This window comes from Emydura macquarii, unplaced genomic scaffold (assembly GCF_026122565.2).
Source record: "Emydura macquarii macquarii isolate MOO-44397 ecotype Brisbane River unplaced genomic scaffold, CSIRO-AGI_Emac_v2 contig_1230, whole genome shotgun sequence".
In the NCBI taxonomy this organism is placed as follows: Eukaryota; Metazoa; Chordata; order Testudines; family Chelidae; genus Emydura; species Emydura macquarii.
Genome location: NW_027131367.1, coordinates 7,325,208 through 7,346,277, shown reverse-complemented (window position 1 = coordinate 7,346,277; position 21,070 = coordinate 7,325,208). Strand labels below are relative to the sequence as shown.

Sequence of the window (21,070 nt, the reverse complement as noted above, 5' to 3'; positions counted from 1 at the left end):
TATGAGCACTACATTTTGCTAACATTCAAATATTAGTGATACATAACTTAAATGTTTAAATCTATTTCAAAAGCATTTATCAGAACAATAGTCTTATTACTTACAGTACAAATGTATAAACAAACTAAAACCGTATTCCATGTTGCAGTCTCAAACATTTTAAAACATTGTTTCTATGCCAGAAACTTTTTCACTGAAGTTACGAAATCACAGGTATTGTGGACAATTTTTGTTCCTGACATTGCAATTTGTAAAAATTGTCTGAGCTGAACATTCAGGTTGCATTTTGTTTATTTTGTTGTTGTTTAAGAGATTAGTCAAGTATGAAACTTAATAAAGTATTGTTTTCTGTTGGCTGCATGCCATGAATGCATCTTTTCATCTCTGGCACCTGCGTTCAAATCCTGTTCACAAATGAAACAAAAATAAATGTAATGGCCTTAATCTAGACGCAAATGGGCATTTGCCCATATCACAAAACCACAAGACAATTTAGCATTATTGGCAACCTCTGCAAAGGAGAGGCCCAGTTCTGAACCAAAAGGTGTGTTGAAGTTCAGGATTTTGGGACACTAATTAAGCTACATAAAGAGTCTTGCAGTATCTGTGTGCATTAACCCCATTTCTAGACAGTACTAATGACTAATTTTTATGAGCTCCAAATTTACAGAGTGATCTTTATTAGAGAGAAATATGGACAGCCCTTAATTTCTTTAGAGCGCCAGGGAATGCTTGATTTACTCTATTCTGCAACAAATCTACACATTGCAAATTCATGTCGTTGCATGTAAGCAAGCAATACACACAGATAAAAATGAAACTAAACAATTACCTCCTCTTTGCCTATGTGAGGACCAAAATTTGTGGACGGCTTCATTTTGTAATGAGTAAGGACTCATTTTTCTGCACCGCCACAACAGAAATAAAATGGTGGCACAGAAGAGAGCTGCAAGATTAAGACACAGTTCAGGTGCCCTTTGTATCCACTACCCAAAAGTGTTACCCTTCTTTTTCCCCCTTTGAAGGTAACCACAGACAAGATTCCCCGTTCTCTGTTCCCAGTTTAAGGTACACACCCTGAAATTTTAGCCATAAGGTATACACCAAAGTGTCCCTCTTCTCCTAGACAATCAATTGTTGAAGATACCAATTAGATTGAAATAGAGTAATTTGCTTTTCAATTTTACTCCATCCTTTAACTCAGGCATTTCACCTGTTATAAAGCTAATCTCACTTCCAATTCATTTCAATTTATTTTGATTTTTTTTTAAAAATCTCTCTAACTCTTTAGCTATTGTACCAGAATTACCTAGTTTTACCTGGACCCGTTCAACAAACAAAATTGTATCAGTGAAGAAAAATGTAAGGAGATAAACAATGAATATTCAACAGAAAAAGGTAGGAGTCTCTGGAATCTTGCTGAGTATCCATCAAGTTAGAGGCAGCACTGAAGACGCAAGGCCTTTTTAAAGCAAACAGCTCAAAACACCATGTACAAAGACTACTCTTACAGAGGGAAGCACTAGTGGCTCAAACGTAACAGACTTCAGGGAAGATATGAACGCTGCTTTCAAGAAGGTTTCAGTTGGTTGCTATGGGTACTCTACCAGCACCAAGGGAGCTACTACAAGTGTCTATTTTATCATCATGTTTAGTGAGAACCCCCACAGAAAACTGATATGTCAGCATGGACTGCAGTATTAATAATGTGCTAATGATACCGATGTATCTATCAACATCCAATCCTATTACATCACCTCTGTCTTGATCCTATCTTACTACCTCACGAAGACTGCAGACGGGAGGCAAAATAGCTGGTTAAAACTTAGCTAAGATAAAATGATGGTATCAATAGTCAGAGTATTTTTGAGGAGCGTAACAAACATCCGGAAGCCCTCACTTGCAGCCTGGCTGCCTTGTCTGCTGGTAGAGATTTTCCTGGCAGGCTGTATCAGGTACGCTACTTGGAGATGTTATGCCCGGGAGCTAAACACGAAGAGACACAGATCTTTTTTCCATCTGTGAAATATTCCTAGATTACAACTCCCCCACAAAAATACAGACCTCAGCATAGTGAGCCACATCTTGGTGACTTCTAGGCTGAACTACTGTAATGTGCTTTACTCAGGGCAGCCCTTTAAAATTACTCAGAATGAAGTTCAGAATGCAGCAAAAGAAGAATGTTTACTTAAATGTGTGGCTGCTTATTTTCCAATGAGTCTGCTTTCAAGGAGTTATGTATAATGTTTAAAATCTTAAATAATTTAGGAACAAGGAACTGAATCACACAGCAGCTGATATTGAAGCAAGACCATTTAAAACCCCCCATCAAAATACAAAATATATTGGTGAAGTCATCTCAAAGAAGAACTCACCCCAGTTACAGCAAAACTCCTTGTCAGGTATCCATCCTTGAGCAAAACCTAGAGTAAATATGTCTTGCATGGTGACCTGAAGGGGTCAACAGTTTCCGCTCTGTTGGGCTTTCAGGGGAAGTTAGCCCCAGAGTTCATCTGTTACCTCCTTCAGGGCAAAGCTCAAGACAGTTTTCTTTTATTACTATTATTATTGTCTGGTTTGCCTCATTTCAACACTACTTTGCCTTCTGGGCCTTATTTTTCTTTGTAACTCTGTGTGCATAAGCTCGAGCGCACGCGTGTACGCACATACCTTTTTCATTAAGGTGCCAAAGGCCTTTGGCAATGGCTATCAAATTTAAAAGCATTATTATTCACAAAATATAGTGCACAAAAAAGAATCTAGAAGCGAATAGTACAATTCAAAACAAAATTCCAATTGAACTACAAAAATCCACACTTACCTACTATCTGTCCTCTAACAGTATCATTGTCATTTGGCCCAAGTTTGCATAGGTCCAACCTCTGATCTATAAAATCGGGAAACAGCTAGTGTTAACCACATCTTGTTTTGCTGCTTTTAAGGCACATTCTGAACTACCATAAAAGCAAGACATGGGCTATCCTAAAACTGCTGGAATTCAGACAGAGGAGAAAACAAACAAAATTCTGAAGACAGTATGCTTAATGTTAATGCTTTTAAAATCACACATAAAAATATTCAAGTTAAAAAGCATTTAATCCCCTTTTTTAAATTTTAAACTATTCCCTGACCCACTTCACAAAGTTCTTTCCTTCTCACAATTCTTACTCTCCTTCTACTGTCTCATTTAACACAGGAGATTTTGCTGTCAGAGTCTGGACTGATATATGGTATTAAAAACTAACTTAGTTCCCTTGTGGGGAACAACTACCACCATAACTTATGGTCACCATGGCATGCCATATTACTACAAGAGAGACGTTAACACAGACACCGCTAATCTGGAACAATCAATCAAATGAGCATGTACTCCACAACAAATAGCAAGAAGTCCAAGCAGTTAAGCAAAATGCAATGTGTTGAACCACACAGACAACTACAAGCAGTTAGAAATCAGAGATTCAGTTGCTTCTTCATCTTCAGGAATCATTTTGAAGGGAGATTCTCTGTACCTTGAAGTCTTTAAACCATTATCTGAGGACTTCAATAACTCAGTCATAGGTTAGGGGTTCATTACAGGAGGGGGTGGATGAGGTTCTGTGGCCTGCATTGTGCAGGAGGTCAGATTAGATTATTATAATGGTGCCTTCTGACCTTAAAGTCTATGTGTCTATGAGACTAAAATACTTCCTGGGAAAAAAGTCTGACTGACCTAGCCAGGTAAGTATATGTTTTTCATCAAGAGTGGTTTGTCAAGCTTTGTTCAGTAGCAGGCATGCCTTATGATTGATCAACTACTGTTCTCTTACCAGTTTCAATGGCATCCATGTTAATTAGCATAACGAGAAAAAGACATCTTATAATTTTTATTAACATTCTCTTAAAATGGTAAATACACACTACTGTCAAAGTTTGTTATAAAACTAACGTATTTCAGCACAAGCTACACTGGTAGAAACTGAATTTACCGTAATTCTAAACTACAAAGTTCTAATTTTCAAGTTAAAGCTACCCTTCATGCACCTCTTTAAAGTACAAATTTATTAAAATAGAAACAAGCTAAACACTTGGAATCCAAACAGTACAATTCTGATAAGAGTTGTATCTTTGAAGGTAATAAAGGCAGTGACTGGAATTTTCCTCCCTTTACAGCTCTGATATAGGAAATTCAATTTGGGCATTCAGCACCAGAAGCACCAAACTAGGGCAACAAAGTTAAGAAAGGGACACTTGAGATTCTAAGGCGTCGAAACTGAACTACCTTTTTAGTGATCTCACCTGAAACATGTTACCTTAAGGATTTTAAGTATGCTATTTTGCCCATCTCTTGCATACTTTTGTTGCACTGGGACACAGAAAAGATATTATATATTGTCAACTTTCAGTGCAAACATACCACTAATGTACATAAACAGTTGTGAAAGAAAATGGTGTAAAGTGAGTCATGATGGTACTAGGACTATTTTTCCTCACAACAGGGAATGATTAGAATTGGTTAAATAAGGCCAACAATGCTAATAGTATCCCAGTAGACGTTTGTACAAATATAAAAGTAAGGTATGTGGAAAGACAAAGAGATAGTTATATTTCTGATCATTGCTCAGTCATAAGGCATACAAGAAGTTTAGGACTGAACCAATTTTCATTCATGAAATTGCTGAAGTCCAAGGTGGTCATAAAGGCAATACTTAGGCATGGGTTTTCCACCTAGGGGTTGCAACTTTCTTCAGGTGGGTCATCATTCTTCTCCCCCCTTCCTTTTATTTATGTCTAGATTGGAGGGAGTTCTGAAACTTTCTGTTGTAATATGTGGTCTGAGAATCACTGCCTTAATTGCAAGCTGGCTGCCAGCTGAAAATAGAGAGCTCTGAAAAGGGCAAAATAAAAACAAAACATTCATTTTCTCTCTCTCTCTCTCTCTCACTCACACACACACACGAGCTGCCACTTGATATTTTTTAAAAATTCTTTCCATAAGTACTCTAAAACAGAACTGAAATGTTAGCACTTAATCTACTTACAACCAGTGTCTTTAAGGCGGTTGATTGCATTTGAAAGAAGTCTCACACAACCCAGAAAACCAGCTCCCTGTTTTTTATGGATTTTCTTGTGGTTCCATACGCTGATTGTTATTGAATCTGACTTCCCAATATATCTGAAAAGGACAAAAATAAATAGCATTACAAACAACACTTGCTATATTTTTTGAAGATGCTATAGAGTGCAATTTAAAAAAAATCTTTACAAACTTTTATATTAAAATAGTTAGCATACTTTCTAGGGGCCACAGACTCAACCTTCACAGAGGATATATATGTATGCTACACTTAAGTAAGGGGATCTAAAGGATTCTAAGGTCCTGATTCTGCATACATTCATGTATTTAATATTCATGTTTGAAGTCCCACAGTTTTCATGATGAAGAGCTTGATCCAAAGTTTACTGAAGTCAGTTTGAAAGACTATCATTGACTTCAATGAATTTAGGATCAGACCTTAAGGACTCATCCCTTCAAACACTAAGCATTTACTTAACTTTATGCATGTGTTTAGTCCCACTGAAGACAATGGAACTGCTTATATGTATAAAGTTAAGCCTCTGTATGTTTGCAGGATCAAGCCTAAGTGAGTAACAAATGTCAAGAAAACAGTCCCCTACTTCAACTTGCATCATTTTGCTCCCTCCTATTAGTTGCTTCTTTTTCCTCTTCTATACCAATCCCTTGGTATGCAGGTTACTTCAATTTACATTCCTTTTAGTGGGCCAAATTTAGAAGTAATGTAAGTTCCACATTGATAAAATATTGAGAGTCTTAAGAAATCTAAACAGGTGTAATTTAAGCAACCTGGAGGCCTAGAAGATGATGCAAGTTACACCAGTTAAGACTTGCCTCTGACCTACTATCTCTAATAAAAAAGACTATATACTACTTTGATTCAGACCTGCTGGATCTCTTGAAGTGTGAAATACAGGATATCTACAGAGCTACAAAAACATTTTGCTGAGTACTTTGCCAAATTCAGATGAAAGTTTCCCAAATTTTAGAAAATCTGAACACTTAATGGGTTTGGTGTTGTTTGTTTTTTAAGTTCTCTTTTAAGAAGCATTTTATTTGCAAACCAGTTTTTACAGGAAGCAATTTCACAAGAGTTTTTCAAAGTATTTTGGATATATCAACTATTGCCAACACCCTCTGGCTAGACAGTGACAGTATGTCTAAGTAAGAATGACTGGCATCTAATTGTTTAGTTATTTCAATCATGGGGAATATAAATTTAAAAATTATGGTCCAGATCCTGACCACAGATTCTGGCCTTGTTTAGATTACTACTAACTTCTTTTGAACAAAAAGTAAATAATCAATTCAGCCATTCACATACTATCACTTTCTAAATATTCTCCCCCATTCATTCTAGTTTGTATCTTCTTATCTCAATCTTAATGCAACTGGTCAAAGTTTAAATGATACTGTCAAGGCTGGCAGACCAAAAATTGGACCTACCTGTTGGGATTTAAATTGCAGCTGTACTCAAGTAAGTGCTCATGTAACGCTTTCCCCCTGCTTCTTTCTTGTATGCAGGCCTTCAGAGCAGGATTCTTGAAGATTTCACTTTACCGCCTGCATACAAGAATAGAGCAGAGCAGGGAAGAGCGTTACTGTAGGTGCATACCTGTGAGCATGGAGAGAGGAAAAAACCCAGAAAAACTACATCCTAGGTTTTTTTTAAATTAGGGTTAAAACTTTAAATAAATAAAATTAAGTTGTTCGCAGACCGCTAAATGTAACTCTTAAGGGAGGTCAGATTTTTGGCCTATCAACCTTGACAATGCCAATTTAAAAATTGTATTGGGTGCAGAAAAGCACAGGAGAAAAAAGGGAGGGAAGACGGGGGAATTGACTTGCACAATATAAGTTGTGATAGTATACATTATATTTCATATACTTATTTTTGTGTTCTTAAAACAGATTCCTATGAGAACTAGTTATGAGCACTTAATAAAGGATTCATAAGTAGACTGATTTTCCAGTATTTCCTTGTTGCTTTTAAGAAGGTAAAAAAAATTATGTCCTTAAATAAAATTTGAAACCTATCTAGAACAGTTGATTAAGTAAAAATACATATTTCCATATTTTACTACTATAACATTTGAGGGTGAGCTTTTATGGCCCAGAAGTAACCAATAAGTCCTCCATAGAAGGCAGGCAAGAACTTCTATACGACTACTTACCAATTTAGCATCTGAATTTTGCATCAGAAAAATCTAGTCCTAGCATTATTTATGGAAAGAAATACGTTTTTTCCTCCTTTGGAAAAAACACTTCCTATAAACACTAGCAGACCTCTTTGGAAAAAATGTTTAATCTCGTTTTACTATGTAAATTGAGTCAGAGAAAAATTATAGTAGTACTTAAGGACTGAGTTTATATTTTCAGTCCATTGTTGGGACAGTAAGTTACATTTGTTTCACATCAACTTGCAATAAAAAATCCAACATAAAAGCCTTACTAGGAATTTTATTAAAAAATTGTTCAAAATCTTAAAGAAAGAAGTTCAACTCTGCTTCTTCACATAATTTAAATCCATTTCTCTCTCTTCCCCCATAGTGTTTCAATGTATCAAAATCCTAAATTTCCTCATTTCCCCTCCTCCAAACCCATCCTCAATATCTACAAAATGGCCTCCAATGCTTGCATGAAGACAATACGAAAGGTACTAGAGAAGAGGAAACCTCAAGAGGTGCAGTTCAGATAAACAAGGTATCAAGAAGTTAGCAATCTTAACCATTCTGTATCTTGAGTCTGCAAAACTAGGATTTTGCACAAGAACAGGGTTTTATGAAATGTTCTAAAAACAAGCTATTCTCAGTATTTCAGCACTTCCCACCACTAAACAAAATCAGGTAAGTTAGAGTCTAATTAAATTAAATCTTTCATTTAACCTTAAAACGGTTCAAGTCAAGTTTTATACAAAGGGTTCAGCTCCTATTTTATCTGAATTAGCCAAGGTCCACGGGTAGCATTTCCTTCAGAGCCTATCAATTTTGCTCCACCATCATCCGGAAGGGTTGTTTCCAAGTGACTTGCATACCCACATGGTACTAAGGCAAAGCACACTTTCTGTGCAGACCTCAGTCTGGGAGAGGAAAGCAGGAAGAAAAGAAGGGGCGGAAATCTTTCCTTCCTGAAAAAGCACCTCTGATCAGACCAGATGTGCTGTCTCCAGAAAAGCAAAGAAAATGCAGAATAGGATTGGAAGCCAGAAACTCCCAAATTCTAATCCCTACTCTGACAGACTCCTTTTGTTGCTGTGGACAAGTTACTCACTTTCCCTCAGTATTCCCATTTGTAAAAACAAAAACTGATAATTCACAGCGGTAGTGCTAGGTTTAGATGTTTATGTGCTTTGAACATGTAAAGCTCTGTAAAAGTGCCAAATATGATTTTTCAGGCACTAGGAAAAAACACGAGCGAAAAGAAACATAAAAAGGTGGAAAATAAGGGAGAAAATGGAACACAACTAGAACAAACATGGTATTTTATTGACATTTAACTACATCCAAAAAGCATCTCTTCGGCAATTTCTTTCTGGAAGGGCTCCCAGATTTTCCCCTACACACACCCAGCTAGATTAAGGAATTTAATCCTTTATCAAATTCAACTGCTTCCTGTCACATTAAAATCTGAATTAAGAACCACATGGGGGGGGGGGGGGGGGGGGGATGATACTATTGCTCCTCACAATACTGCAAAAGCCTGGGGGGGGGGGGGTGTTTCTACAAGACAGAAGCTAGATGTGTATTGGGCTGAATCAGGCTTAAGGAATGTGGCAACCTAAAACACGGTTCCACAAACACATAACAAATCTCCCTCACTGTACAGTCAGATGCAGCATCATTAAAAAGCCTGTAAGTGTTAATTTGTTATGTGAAAGGTCCTAAACTTGGCATTCAGCAGACACATTGTAGCCAAGAGACGACAATTATATTGCACATCAGACTATTACAACTATTAAAAAAACCCTCTAAGTAACTAAATACTTTCTTTACAGTAAAAAATTAAGCAATGCTGTATTTAATTACATCAGTTCTAAAAATTCTACACATTTGCACCTTCCTCTGGTTGATTTCCAATGCTCTGTGGCCACAGAAGAGACCAAGTGGGCATTTTGCCATTGAGACACCATCTGTTATCCTTGGCGTTCATGCTATTTCCTGTAACAGCGCAAGTGTCATAAGTCAGAGACACTAGTGTTCCCATGCAATGGTGTGTTGTTAGGGTAAACATTATGACGCCTTTAGAATCTACCATGTTATTCTTTTCAGAGGAGGTCAGAAAGGCAAATAATCTCATAGATTGCAGGGATTAATCATCAGCCTTTTTGGCAGTGGGTTACTTACTATTCTTACTATGACATTTTTCTAGACTTTCTGCAAAGGAAAAGATTACTTTATTTTAACATCTGCTTAGGCTGAAGAGCTGAGAACTGGTATTAGTTATTTCAAAGAAAGAATTCAGAATATATTTAAATGATATTCAGATTAATGTATTCTACAGAGTCAAACTCATTTAATCAACAGAAGGCTCCTGAGGAGGACAATCACGTGGACAGCATTCTGGGATTTAAGAGACTTCTAACTGCTAAGTTAGACAACTTGGAGCTGAGAATATGTACATTTGAAAACTTGCTGAGGACTGCTCAGATTTTTTATTTTTTAAAGGGAACGAAGATTAGGTAACTAATGTTAATAATAGAAAATTAGTCCCCTAAATCCCATTTAGTATTACTGGGTAATGGAGCAAGGCAGCAAAGACAAAAGTTGCATTTAAATGAGGATAAAGGAGAAAAAGGAAGTGAATGGAGAGAATGAGGACTTTTTCTTTTTTTTTTTAAATGATTGAGATTCAGTGTAAGGTCAGACCGTAAGTACAGACAGTGCTTTTGAATCCTACACCATTTAAAGAGCCAACTTAACAGAGAATTCAGGAAGAACAGTTTTCTTTGCAGGATCATATCCTAAAAAGATATATGTATTAAGAGTAATGTTAGCTATGAATGCAACCTCACTTTCTTGATTTCAACTCCGTCATGGATGAGAGATACACAAACATATAATCTCCTTTAAGAATTCATTACATAATAAAAATCATGGAAACAACTCTTCCAGATCTCATCAAAGTACATGCCATTTACAGAGGGAAGACCTCTTCTGTCTGAGGAGTTATTTATTGCTAACTTGAACAAGCATGTGTCTGAAGAAATCAAAACAGAAGATTCTGCAAGTAAGAAGGATGGATAAAAACCTTTTTGTAAAATTAAGATTAATCTACACTTAATGTGCAATTGAATAAAAATGATATAACTTAAAGATGCCCCAGATTTGCCCAATTGAGCATAGTAATTTGCCAGAAACCCAAGACCTCTGCTACTTTGCACAAAATAGCACAGATTGCACCTGCTCCATTTCGTAGAGGGATCTGAACTGTGGAGTCTTTGGGTCGCAGCAGGTCCATACTGTACGATAAAACACAAAGTTGAAAGTTCTGCTTATATAGATGGGTATGGGAAAGAAGGAGGGGAAAAATTGCTAACGATTTTTATTATCATCTTCCCGCCTACTTCCCTGGTGAGACATTTACAACCCTCCATAACTTAATCTTAACCACAACCCTCTTAATAATCTATTCCCATCAACTGTTCACTCCCACAGGCCGCTACAACTGCGGCCCCACTCGCAGTGCCCAAATGAAGTAGGGACTGGTGAAATATTTGTTCTTTCAGATATAGGCAGGTGCAGCATAGAGCTTGGAGGCAGACATAAATACCATCAAATTAGTCACTCATTGCGCTCCTTTTAAAAATTGTACAACTAGCTTTACAAAGCCACCAAGATTGTAGGAAACAGACTTGGCAACAGTCTTTTCTCTTTCTTTTCCTACTCTTTTTGTTCCTATAAAGCAGCTCATTAATGGTGTGCTAATTGGCATTTCCAAAAAGAAAGGTAAGGGAGCGGGAAGAAATGGGAAAGAATGAGAAAAGGAGGAAAAGAAAATGCAAAACTTGACACTGCTGCCAATTTCAATATATTTCACCAGCTGGCACCAACTTCCACAGCAGTATTTGCCATACTAGCCTGAAAAACAAGTGCTCCTGATTATAATGCCTAGTAAGTATGAATACTAAGAAATCTCTGGGGGGAAAAAGTCAGTTCCTGATGATTTAGAGAATTCACTTAATTAGCTACTTGTACAAAATCAACACCTTGTACAAAATCAACACCTTTAATAACGTATGAAAATCAAAACATTTTCGGGTTCTTTAAACATGGAAAGCATAGAGATGAGATGTTTTTTCTCCTTATAACAAACTGCTTTTAAATCAAATTTGTTAGGAAATGGAAATAAGACTTGATAGGCAGAGCTTGAGTGCAGATTAAATTTTAAGGCACAGTTACAAAGCTTTGAAATTATGCTTTGAAAAAATACTGTCCTATACAATACTACCACAAAATCCTACTCCCCCAATAAAGCAGTATTATTTCATTAAATTATCAATGACATTTAGAGAAATAATAATGCAAATATTTTGTATCTTTCACCAAAAATTCTGGAAAAAAAGACAGTTACTCACCTTGTAACTGCTGTTCTTCGAGATGTGTTGCTCATGTCCATTCCATTGTAGATTCATAAGCGCCCCCTGCACGGTTACCGGAATTTTTTCCCTTTAGCAGTACCCATAGGGCCGGCTTCGGCGCCCCCTGGAGTCCCACGCACATGCCGTGGTATATTAGGCGCCACCAGCCCTATGCCCTCTCAGTTCCTTCTTGCCATCAACTCCGACAGGGGGGATGGGGGGAACGGGTCATGGAATGGACATGAGCAACACATCTCAAAGAACAACAGTTACAAGGTGAGTAGCCATCTTTTCTTCTTCAAATGCTTGCTCATGTCAATTCCATTGTAGGTGACTCACAAGCAGTACCTTGGAGGTGGGTTCGGAGTTCACAGATGAGCTAACTGCAGTACTGCCCTGCCGAAGCTGGCTTCGTCCTTTGCCTGCTAAACAATAGCGTAGTAGGACATAAAGGTGTCACCGACAACCATGTGGCAGCTTTGTAAATGTCCTGAATAGGCACTTGCACCAAGAATGCTGCGCTCTAGTAGAGTGAGCTGTGATGCTTCCCGGAAGGGGAACCTTTGCCTGCTCATAGCAGAACATAACTAAGAGGCACTTGCAGAAGCAAGCAACGAACGCAGTTCCTGTAACTGTCAGTGGCGGAAAGAAGGAACTGAGGGGGCATAGGGCCAGTGGTGCCTAATATACCACAGCATGTGCGTGGGACTCCAGGGGGTGCTGAAGCCGACCCTACACGTACTGCTAAGGGGAAAAAAATTCCAGTAACCATGCACGGGGGTGCACACACACACACACACCTACAAAGGAATCGACATGAGCAAGCACTCGAAGAACTTATTGCGCGCGTTGAGTTTTCAACCATTCAAAGAAGTGGAAGATCTGAGGTTACTTTAAACCAGGTCTTTCACATAAGTATTCTGCGGAAGATCAAGGACAGTGGTTCTCAACAAGGGGTAAGCAGAGATCTTCCAGGGCACATCAACTCATCTAGATATTTGCCTAGTTTTACAACAGGCTACATAAAAAGCACTAGCAAAATCAACACAAACTAAAATTTCTTACAGACAATGACTTGTTTATACTGCTCTCTATATACCATACACTGAAATGTAAATACAATATTTATATTCCAATTGATTTATTTTATAATTATATGATAAAAATGAGAAAGTAAACAATTTTTCAGTAACAGAGCGCTGTTTTTGTATTTTTAGGTCTGATTTTGTAAGCAAGTAGTTTTTAAGTGAGGTGAAACTTGTGGTATTCAAGGCAAATCATAGTCCTGAAAGGAGTACACTAGTCTGGAAAGGTTGAGAGCCACTGATCTAGGATCCTGGCTGGAGCCATGGCTTCTTTTCCCCGGGAAGCAAGAGGAGGCACAGAGTGGAGATATTTGTAAAAGTGTAAGTTCACTGACCGTGCTAGCACAGATGTGCTGTGGTGGTGCAAATCAGGGCTTGCAACCAGTGCAGTTTATCCCACTTTCAAATATTCTGTGTAAAGGTGCTACAGCAGTTTCAAACTGGTAAAAGCCCATTTTACACCCATGCATTGGAGCTACACTGGAGGTCTGCACTGGTGTAGTCTGATCAATACAAATACTCCCACAACACAGGCCCTAAGGAATGAATGCAGATACTGGCAGAAAACAGGAATGAAAGGAAGACAACGTGAATGGAGAAGTGGATTAAATCAGGAAGTAATCAGTGACTAAAAAGAGGGCAATGAGGCAAATTGTGTAGATAGTTCAGAGGCTGTTTTTTCTGCCTTTCTCCACAAGCACATACTAAAAAAACAAAAGGGGTGAAGAGAGCAAAGAAACAAAATATGATTAAAAAATTAAAAATCCCTAAGAAAACCAAATATTATATTATTTCTGCACAGAAAATTCTCCCCTAGAGAGAAACAAGAGAAAAAAATTAATCACACATGACAGATGTAAGTCATGTTGCTTAATGCACTACTGAAAGGTGCTCAGATACTGATGATGGCAGTATAAAAACCTACACAGAATAGAAATGAAACACTTAGACTAGAAAGAATGATACAAATTAAAGGGAGTAAGAAAAGGAAAGAAGGAAACAACATTAGGACTGAAGAAAGATTCTGAAAGACAGAAGGAGGGACACCAAATTACACTGCAGAAGAGGAGAAAAATGAAATGAAGTGGAAATGCTAGGGAAACTTGGTAACTTATTTTTTCCTTTTATTTTACACAGAGTCCAATATCAAAATGTTGGACAATAAAATAATTCAAACTACACTATGCTATTTGTAAAATTCATTGCAGACATTGTATTAGAAAACATACAGGAGTGTACATTTGAGATGGGAAAGGTATCATGGTGGTGCATGTATTTTTCACCCTAGCTAATAAAGTTTACTCCTCTGGCATATGTTTTAAGTCCTGAACTGAATACTACTATGAACACTTGGCAATTTCAGAGTTTCTGTGCTCTTTAGAAGATTCAACTTCAAACCTTTGCTGTATTTTAGATATCACTGTTAACACCTACAGGTCATAATGCTGATTCCACTTTGGATCAAGCGTATTCTTCACAGTATCTGTAGAATGGCATTGGCCAGATCCGTCGACCACCACCTTAGCAAATGGATCAGGAAGTCCTATAGGAGGGGAGGAAAAACTCATAAAAGGGCATGCTTGAAAACTGAGAAAAATAAAATGATAACCAATACACAAGTGTGATTCTTTTCCTGTATGTTGGGTACTTTGAAAAGGGCTGTATTTAATCAGAGTCTGTCATCATCATAATTTCAGCTCCAAGTAGATTAATATGATCTTTGTGTTAGAATATTCAAAATTCAGGATAAAATACTTGCTTTGAAAGAGTTTTCAGATATTTCATATTCTCTACACATAAAAAATGTGTCTTACATATACAAACAAGAGAACTACAATATTAAATTGCCTTTAAGTAGATGAACAAACTGAACTTTGTAACAATGCTCTAAAAGGTGATCTGCAAAGAAAAAGAAAGGTTTTTGACTTTCTTTGCTTTTTTTCCCCCCTTGTGTGTAAAGAGGGATAAACATTTCCCCTCCTTTAAAAAATTGTTTTTCCTTCTGCTATTTTTACACTAGCAATTCAAATCTTAACTACTTGGGATGGCACTATGGATGGACTGGAGACCTGTTAGAATAATATGAAATATACCAAGCAAGTGAAACCTGATTGAGAAGGGAAGTGATTTTTATTCAAACTCTTTAAAAAATTTTGTTTTGTTAATACCTATAAGTCAAATATTTAGGAGAAAAGCTCTTGTTATAAGGCTTTAACCACTCTCAGCCCCTTCAACCCTGTGTAAGTTCCCACTGAACAGCCAAAAAGGATGCCGCTAAAGTCACAGAAGACAAGATAACATTCTTAATATTTAAGTACAAGCAGGATTTTTAAATGATCATTACTAATTATTTGTATTAGAGTAGCATTTACAGGCTCCAACTGAGAGCAAGATCACATTCTGCTAGGCACTATACGACACATAGTAATAGACAGCCTCTTCCTAAGAGAGCTTACAAACAAAATTACATTAAGGCACTTTATGTATCATAAGACCACAAAAAAGGGCACGCATCCATCTCTTTCCTCTTTGCAGGTTATCTTTAAAGGTCTGCCCTTTTGGATTCTCCCTGCTTTACCTTCCAGTCTCAGTTGGAAGGAAGGTGATGTGTGCGCGCGCGTGTGTGTGTAGATCAGAAGACTCCTCTTTCCCATCTCCATTTTCCCTTTAAATCATGAAAACTAGTGGAAGATACATAATTTCAGTTCAAGGTAGGTGAATGTGTATTCTGACCTGCTCTGTACCTGTATAAAAAAGTACATCTGCTTGTTAGACCAAAGGAGCTATTCTATGGTAAAATGTTTCAATGTATATTTGTGTATGTGATACTAGTTTTCTGAAAACCTGCACTTTGCCTGAGAGAAGTTACTCAAAAATGAAAAACCTCTCTCCACTCTAGGAATAGTACAAATATAACTGTTACATATGTGGGGGGAAAAATCCAGATTAATTTTTTTGTTTAAAAAACAAATACTGCATATCATCAGCCAATCGTACTAATTAAACACCAAGAGTGATCAGACCAATATTTTTTGATTAGCACAAAAAATGTCTGAAACCCATAAGCTTCTTTACCCTCTCCCACACCAGTCCAGAGTTGTTGTTGGTTGATGTTTTTGTTTATTTGTGTTTTTTTTTTTTTAATATATTTAAAAAAAAAATACTCCCAGCATGAGTGCCAGCTAAAAAGTTTCACGCCCTGAAAAATAGTGGGTTGGAAACACCATTATCTCCTTCAACACATGGATGTCAATGTACTATGATGCTATGTAAAAAGTAGTGTACAGAACTTATGTAACATGTACCACACATATGAATTCATAAATTTTAATAGCTACTTACGGAAAAAATCCTTTTTCACCAAGTTTTTTGCACATAGTACTGCAAGGGAAACAAGAAATACATAATGAAATTACTGGTCATTAATATTTTAGAATTTCTTTATCTTCTCAGCATTCCAGAAAACCCAGTGCAAAGTAAAAATTAATTAACATCAAAGATGTATGCAAGAAAACAAATTGTGATCACGGGCCATTTTTAACGGTGTGTGAAGTAAACACAGAAAGCGGAGTCAGAAGTTCCCTCTGTTGGCAGTTACCCCAGGGTCGGCTGTGGTGCAAGTTACAGAGAGGCAAAGTTCTCAGTATGTGTCTGAGCTTTCCAGCCTCTCAGATATGGCCATATTTTTTATCTAATTTTATCTCTAAGACATGATAACATGCGGAGGAGGGATGGAACTGCGTCAAGAAAGAATAGAAGGGCAAGTGCCTTTAGAAAGGATTAGGGTGATTCCCCTCTATCATCTTTTGGCATCCTTGGTATCCTCTTGGCATCCTTGATGGACAGTAATAGATTAACCCACATGAAGTTAGTTTACCCACACAACCACACACACACAAAATTAAAGATTTAGAAGACATAAATCATTTAGAGTTTCCATATATTTTCAGTCCTTTTTTATTCTAATTTTGCAATTTGAGTGTATAACTTTGAAAATTGGTTGCTATGATAGCACGAGCCAGGATTTAAAATGTATGCAGTTCACAATTTTTCATTAGAAAACAAAAATAACCAGTTTCCAGAGGTTAGTTACAGTTAGTAAAACATAATAAGGATTTAAGGAAGTGGTGTACATATACATGTAAGGAACACTTGTGGAAATCAGTTAAACAAGCTCTACTTGCATAAAAAACAAGAGTCAGATCAGAAATCATTTTAATTTAAAGAGCTGAAAAAAAATCAAAATGTAATGGAGATTGACAGCTGAAGATCTTTTACCCCAGACACATACTCTAATCCACTGGTTCTCAACCCGACATGGTTATGTGGAGGTCGAGAGCTGTGAGCCCCAAGCCCAGCCAGGCGTGGGGCTGTGAGCCTCCCTGCTTCCTCCAGGCACAGGAACATTGGGGGGGGGGGGGGGAGGAGGAGGAGAAGAGGGGCAAGCGGTGACACACAGATACTGCTCACCCCACTGCCAACATTCTTCTGCACTCCCCCTAGGGGGCTACGGGGGGGAGGGGGAGGGGAAGCAAGGAGAAATGCCAGAGCTCCCTGCATCCAAGTCACTTTCCCCACCTGGGCTGAGCTGTGAAGGGAGCATCAGGAGCTGCTGCTCTCTGCCCTCCACTTACACAACCCAGGTGGGGAAAGTGACGGAGCCTGGATGTTGTTCCTCACTCCTCACCCCCCCACAACCCTCTAAGGATGTGGGGGAGCGAGCAGCAATACCAGCCGCTCTGTGCTTATAGGTCAGTTTCTCCAGGTGGGCGAAGGAGGGAGTGTGTTGGGGTTAGGAGTGAAGGAGGCACAGTGCAGCAGTTAGAGGCAAAGGGGGAGTGAAGAGCCCATGGGAGCCGGAGCAATGGGGGGGACAGCCACAGGAGCCAGGGGTTGCAATCAGAAAGGAGTCACCAACAGTTTAAGAACAACTGCTCTAATCTATTAGCTCCTTGAACTGTAAGCCATGAAACTAAAACTTGTTTCTTTTAGAAGATAATTGATCTACATGCAGAACCTTCCAGTTTATTAATTGTTTAAATTTTGAACAGTAAAATTAATGTCTCATTGCTTAAACACAGATCAATATTAACTACATCACTCTAAATACCACCATAATCAATATATCACCTAAAGGTAAATTCCAAACATTTCATGGCAATTTTTCCACAGAATCAAAGTAATTGTCTAAATAAGGTCAGATTTTTTAAGGCATGAGCTTTAGAAGTGATTTTTCTGTAAAAATATTTATCTATTTTGAAAACTAAATGGGTCTGAATAACTAAGACATATCTGTACTAAATGAAGTTCTAAAATATTTAGGAACAAGACTGATGGAGATATCTAGTCTTGTAGTGTTCTACAGAGAATTTCCTTTCACCTTAAAAGGCTTTGCTTAAACTTCCTATTGAATAATGGTGCTTATACTCATTTCCTGGTTGACATATCTTCATATTTTTCACTTAGTTTGTACCTTTCTGCTTTACCTGCCCAACCAGCAATGAAAGAATTAAAATGCTAGCACCAGCAGAGACCTAAAATAGACTGGTTTGACCTAGTTCTAAATAACATATTAGAGATGTCTTCCTTTCAGTTCTATATAAATAGCAAGACTTCCCACATGTAAATGTGGTGCATTAGTCAGACTCCCCAGTCTAGATTGACTGATATTCCTGCCTTCATGCCATCTATCAACTAACCAGATGAACTTTTGTCTTACTGCTCAGGTGGCTCCCCAATATCAGTCTTCTTGTGAAACCCCAGAGAAAGATTCCACCCTCGTTACATGAAACATCAAAAACAACCTTCTGGGTAGACACCAGAAGCAGAGTAGGGTCTTGGAGATCTGAATTAAAGAATCAGATTTCAGAATCACTGTAAGAACTCTTTTCTTGACAAGTCCACACTAAAAATGAACTGAGTGGGAAAATCCAACCACATGAAATTACAGACAACCACTGAGAAAAGACTATGGCTGAACTGAAGAACAACCTAATATTTAATCTTTCATGCTGGTGAAAAACAAAAAAGCTACAATTACTAGCACCACATAATCACCCACCTCAACTGAGGCAGTTTTCTTCCCTTTCTTTGCCAACAAAGTAGCTATACATTTACCAGTGATGTTTTTTTTATGAACGACTTGCAAGAGACCTTTTAAATAAAAAACAAGCAAGCAGTTGGACAATTTTACATATCACACTGTATTCAGAAAAAAGTAGAATAAGAGTACAAGTGATAGGGAGAAAGGCTTTGCTACAAAGTTGGACACTACATGTGGCAGAATTTTGAAAAACATGAATTATAAATGGATTCCTATTTATAAAGTTCTCTTCTGTTTGAAAGTTCCCTTTTAGAGGTTATTAGTCCTTCACCTGAGATGTTATTGCACTTTAAGAAGAATGAAGAGAAAACACAGGCAATGATGTGGCCGAACGATCAGATAAGTATTTACAGTCCATGTCCATACCCCTGCCTAATGAATGAGAAGATAGCATGTTTACAATTTCTGTACCCTCTGGTAACGAACCAATCCAAAGTTAGCGTCCATTGCAATTATCATCGGTTTGTCTTCATTAATTTATTTTCAGAAACATGGTTTCTTTTGTCTCTGATTGTATTACTGCCCAAGCAAATAAGCTATTAAAATATTGCAGCTAATATTATAATTTTAAAAGACAGCAAGTCTTTACTCAGTCAAATGGAATAATATTGGTGTAAGTTTTGGAAAACACAGGGGATGACAGAGCAATCATATGCAAGTAATAAAGTTTTATGAAAAGATACTAGTGCTGAATAATCAGTTAGCTATGAAAGAAATGGTCCCTGAAGAAACAATGGCAAATTGAGAAAGACACTGGGAGCCCTGAGATAAACATTAGAGAGGAATAGATTGTCTCTATCATCAGAGTTTGATGGCTCCAGACATGTCTTGTTTATTTTTGAAAACTGAAAATAACTCCTCTCTCAAAAATGATTTAGGAATTTCTTTGCAATTCCAAAGCCAAGGCACAACTGGAATGTTTTGGTAAAAGAGGGAAAATGCTTTTCCCCACAATAACCTTCTCTCCTCTGAAACGGGATTTAAAAAAGAAAAAAAAAATGAAGATAAGTGCCTGCAAGAATGGAAATAAATTACAAGGTGACAGGACATGCATACAAAAATGACTTACCAATAACTGTAGATCTCTGAGAATGGTGCATCTGTGGGATGCACTCCCAGAGCCACCGATATTCAGTAGCCTTCAAGAAAAGCAATGCCCATGGGGATTATGAGCACCCTCAAGACACTAAAAATTATTGGTAAAAATCCCAAAAGTTTTATTTGGCACACACAGAGGGTTGAAACTCCCACAACTGGCTATGAAAACAAGCAACAGAGGAGGTCAGGAGCTGAACAGCCTCTTATAACCTTGACTTAAAATACGTGGTTCCAATGGACACTGCTTTTCTTGAAGTTCCCAACGGTGCTGGTGGATGCATCCCACAAACTGAAGTCACTTTGGAGAAACACAATTACTCATAATAAATACTTCCCCTATGTGAAGAATACCCATTCCTGAACTGATCTGTAAGGGACTACCCTCTCCAAGACCATCCTCTTCTATGATCCCTACAAGTAATTAACCAACAAAGTCCGAGACAGTCAGGTGTAATTGATTGATGGGCGCTATACAATGTTTTTAAATATGCAAGAAACTAAGTTTTATATACATTTGCACATAATGTATATACAAGTTGATACACTGATTGCATCTCTCATCTACCCCGTTGCTGTTGGTTGTCATGTTCAAGGCACATACAGTGCCTAACACAATGAAGGTACTCTCTAATTAGTAGACTGAATGTGATAAGTTTTTTCCAGTCTTCACGAGACTTCTCTTTATAAAGATACTGATCTAACAGCATCTGCCTCTTTTTAAGGCTAAATGTTAAATTCAGCTTTATATGGGAAATTCAGAGCCTATGAAACTCGATAACTTAATGATGTACTCATCTCTGAAGAACTCTGGTCACAAGTAATAAAACAATGGCCACACCAACCAATTCATAGACAGATCTTTAAACAATCCACTTCATGTTGGCATGAATCACAGGAAATGCCTAGAACTGGTACAACACAGTGTTAGACAAATCAGTCAATCACAAGGGATGCTAACATCAGAGCTGTTAACTTCACCTGAAAACAGTAGTCCTGGTTCTAGCCACTAATATTGGTTCTTCCCTTAACGAGATGGGGTGAGAAAGGGGGTAAAGGTGATGAGCTAAGGGAAAGCATGTAATGGGAACCCTACATCACAAACCCAATAATTCAACTCCAGACAGCTAACATTAGCACAGAAAAGCTGCGAA

The 21,070-nt window shown here is 37.7% G+C and overlaps 1 protein-coding gene across 4 annotated transcripts in view; it reads right to left on the bottom strand.

The window, feature by feature from the left end:
• The window catches only part of SMURF2 (SMAD specific E3 ubiquitin protein ligase 2), a 94,348-nt gene that overhangs the window by 37,090 nt on the left and 36,188 nt on the right, over positions 1–21,070 (bottom strand). For 3 of the 4 annotated variants that reach the window (XM_067547342.1, XM_067547343.1, XM_067547345.1), the window contains exons 2-5: positions 16,061–16,099; positions 14,153–14,261; positions 5,022–5,155; positions 2,822–2,887 (exon numbers count right to left, since the gene is read on the bottom strand). In XM_067547342.1, the coding sequence (XP_067403443.1) occupies positions 2,822–2,887; positions 5,022–5,155; positions 14,153–14,261; positions 16,061–16,099 (348 nt within the window). The remainder of the gene's footprint in view (positions 1–2,821; positions 2,888–5,021; positions 5,156–14,152; positions 14,262–16,060; positions 16,100–21,070) is intronic. The other variant, XM_067547344.1, reaches the window with a different exon arrangement.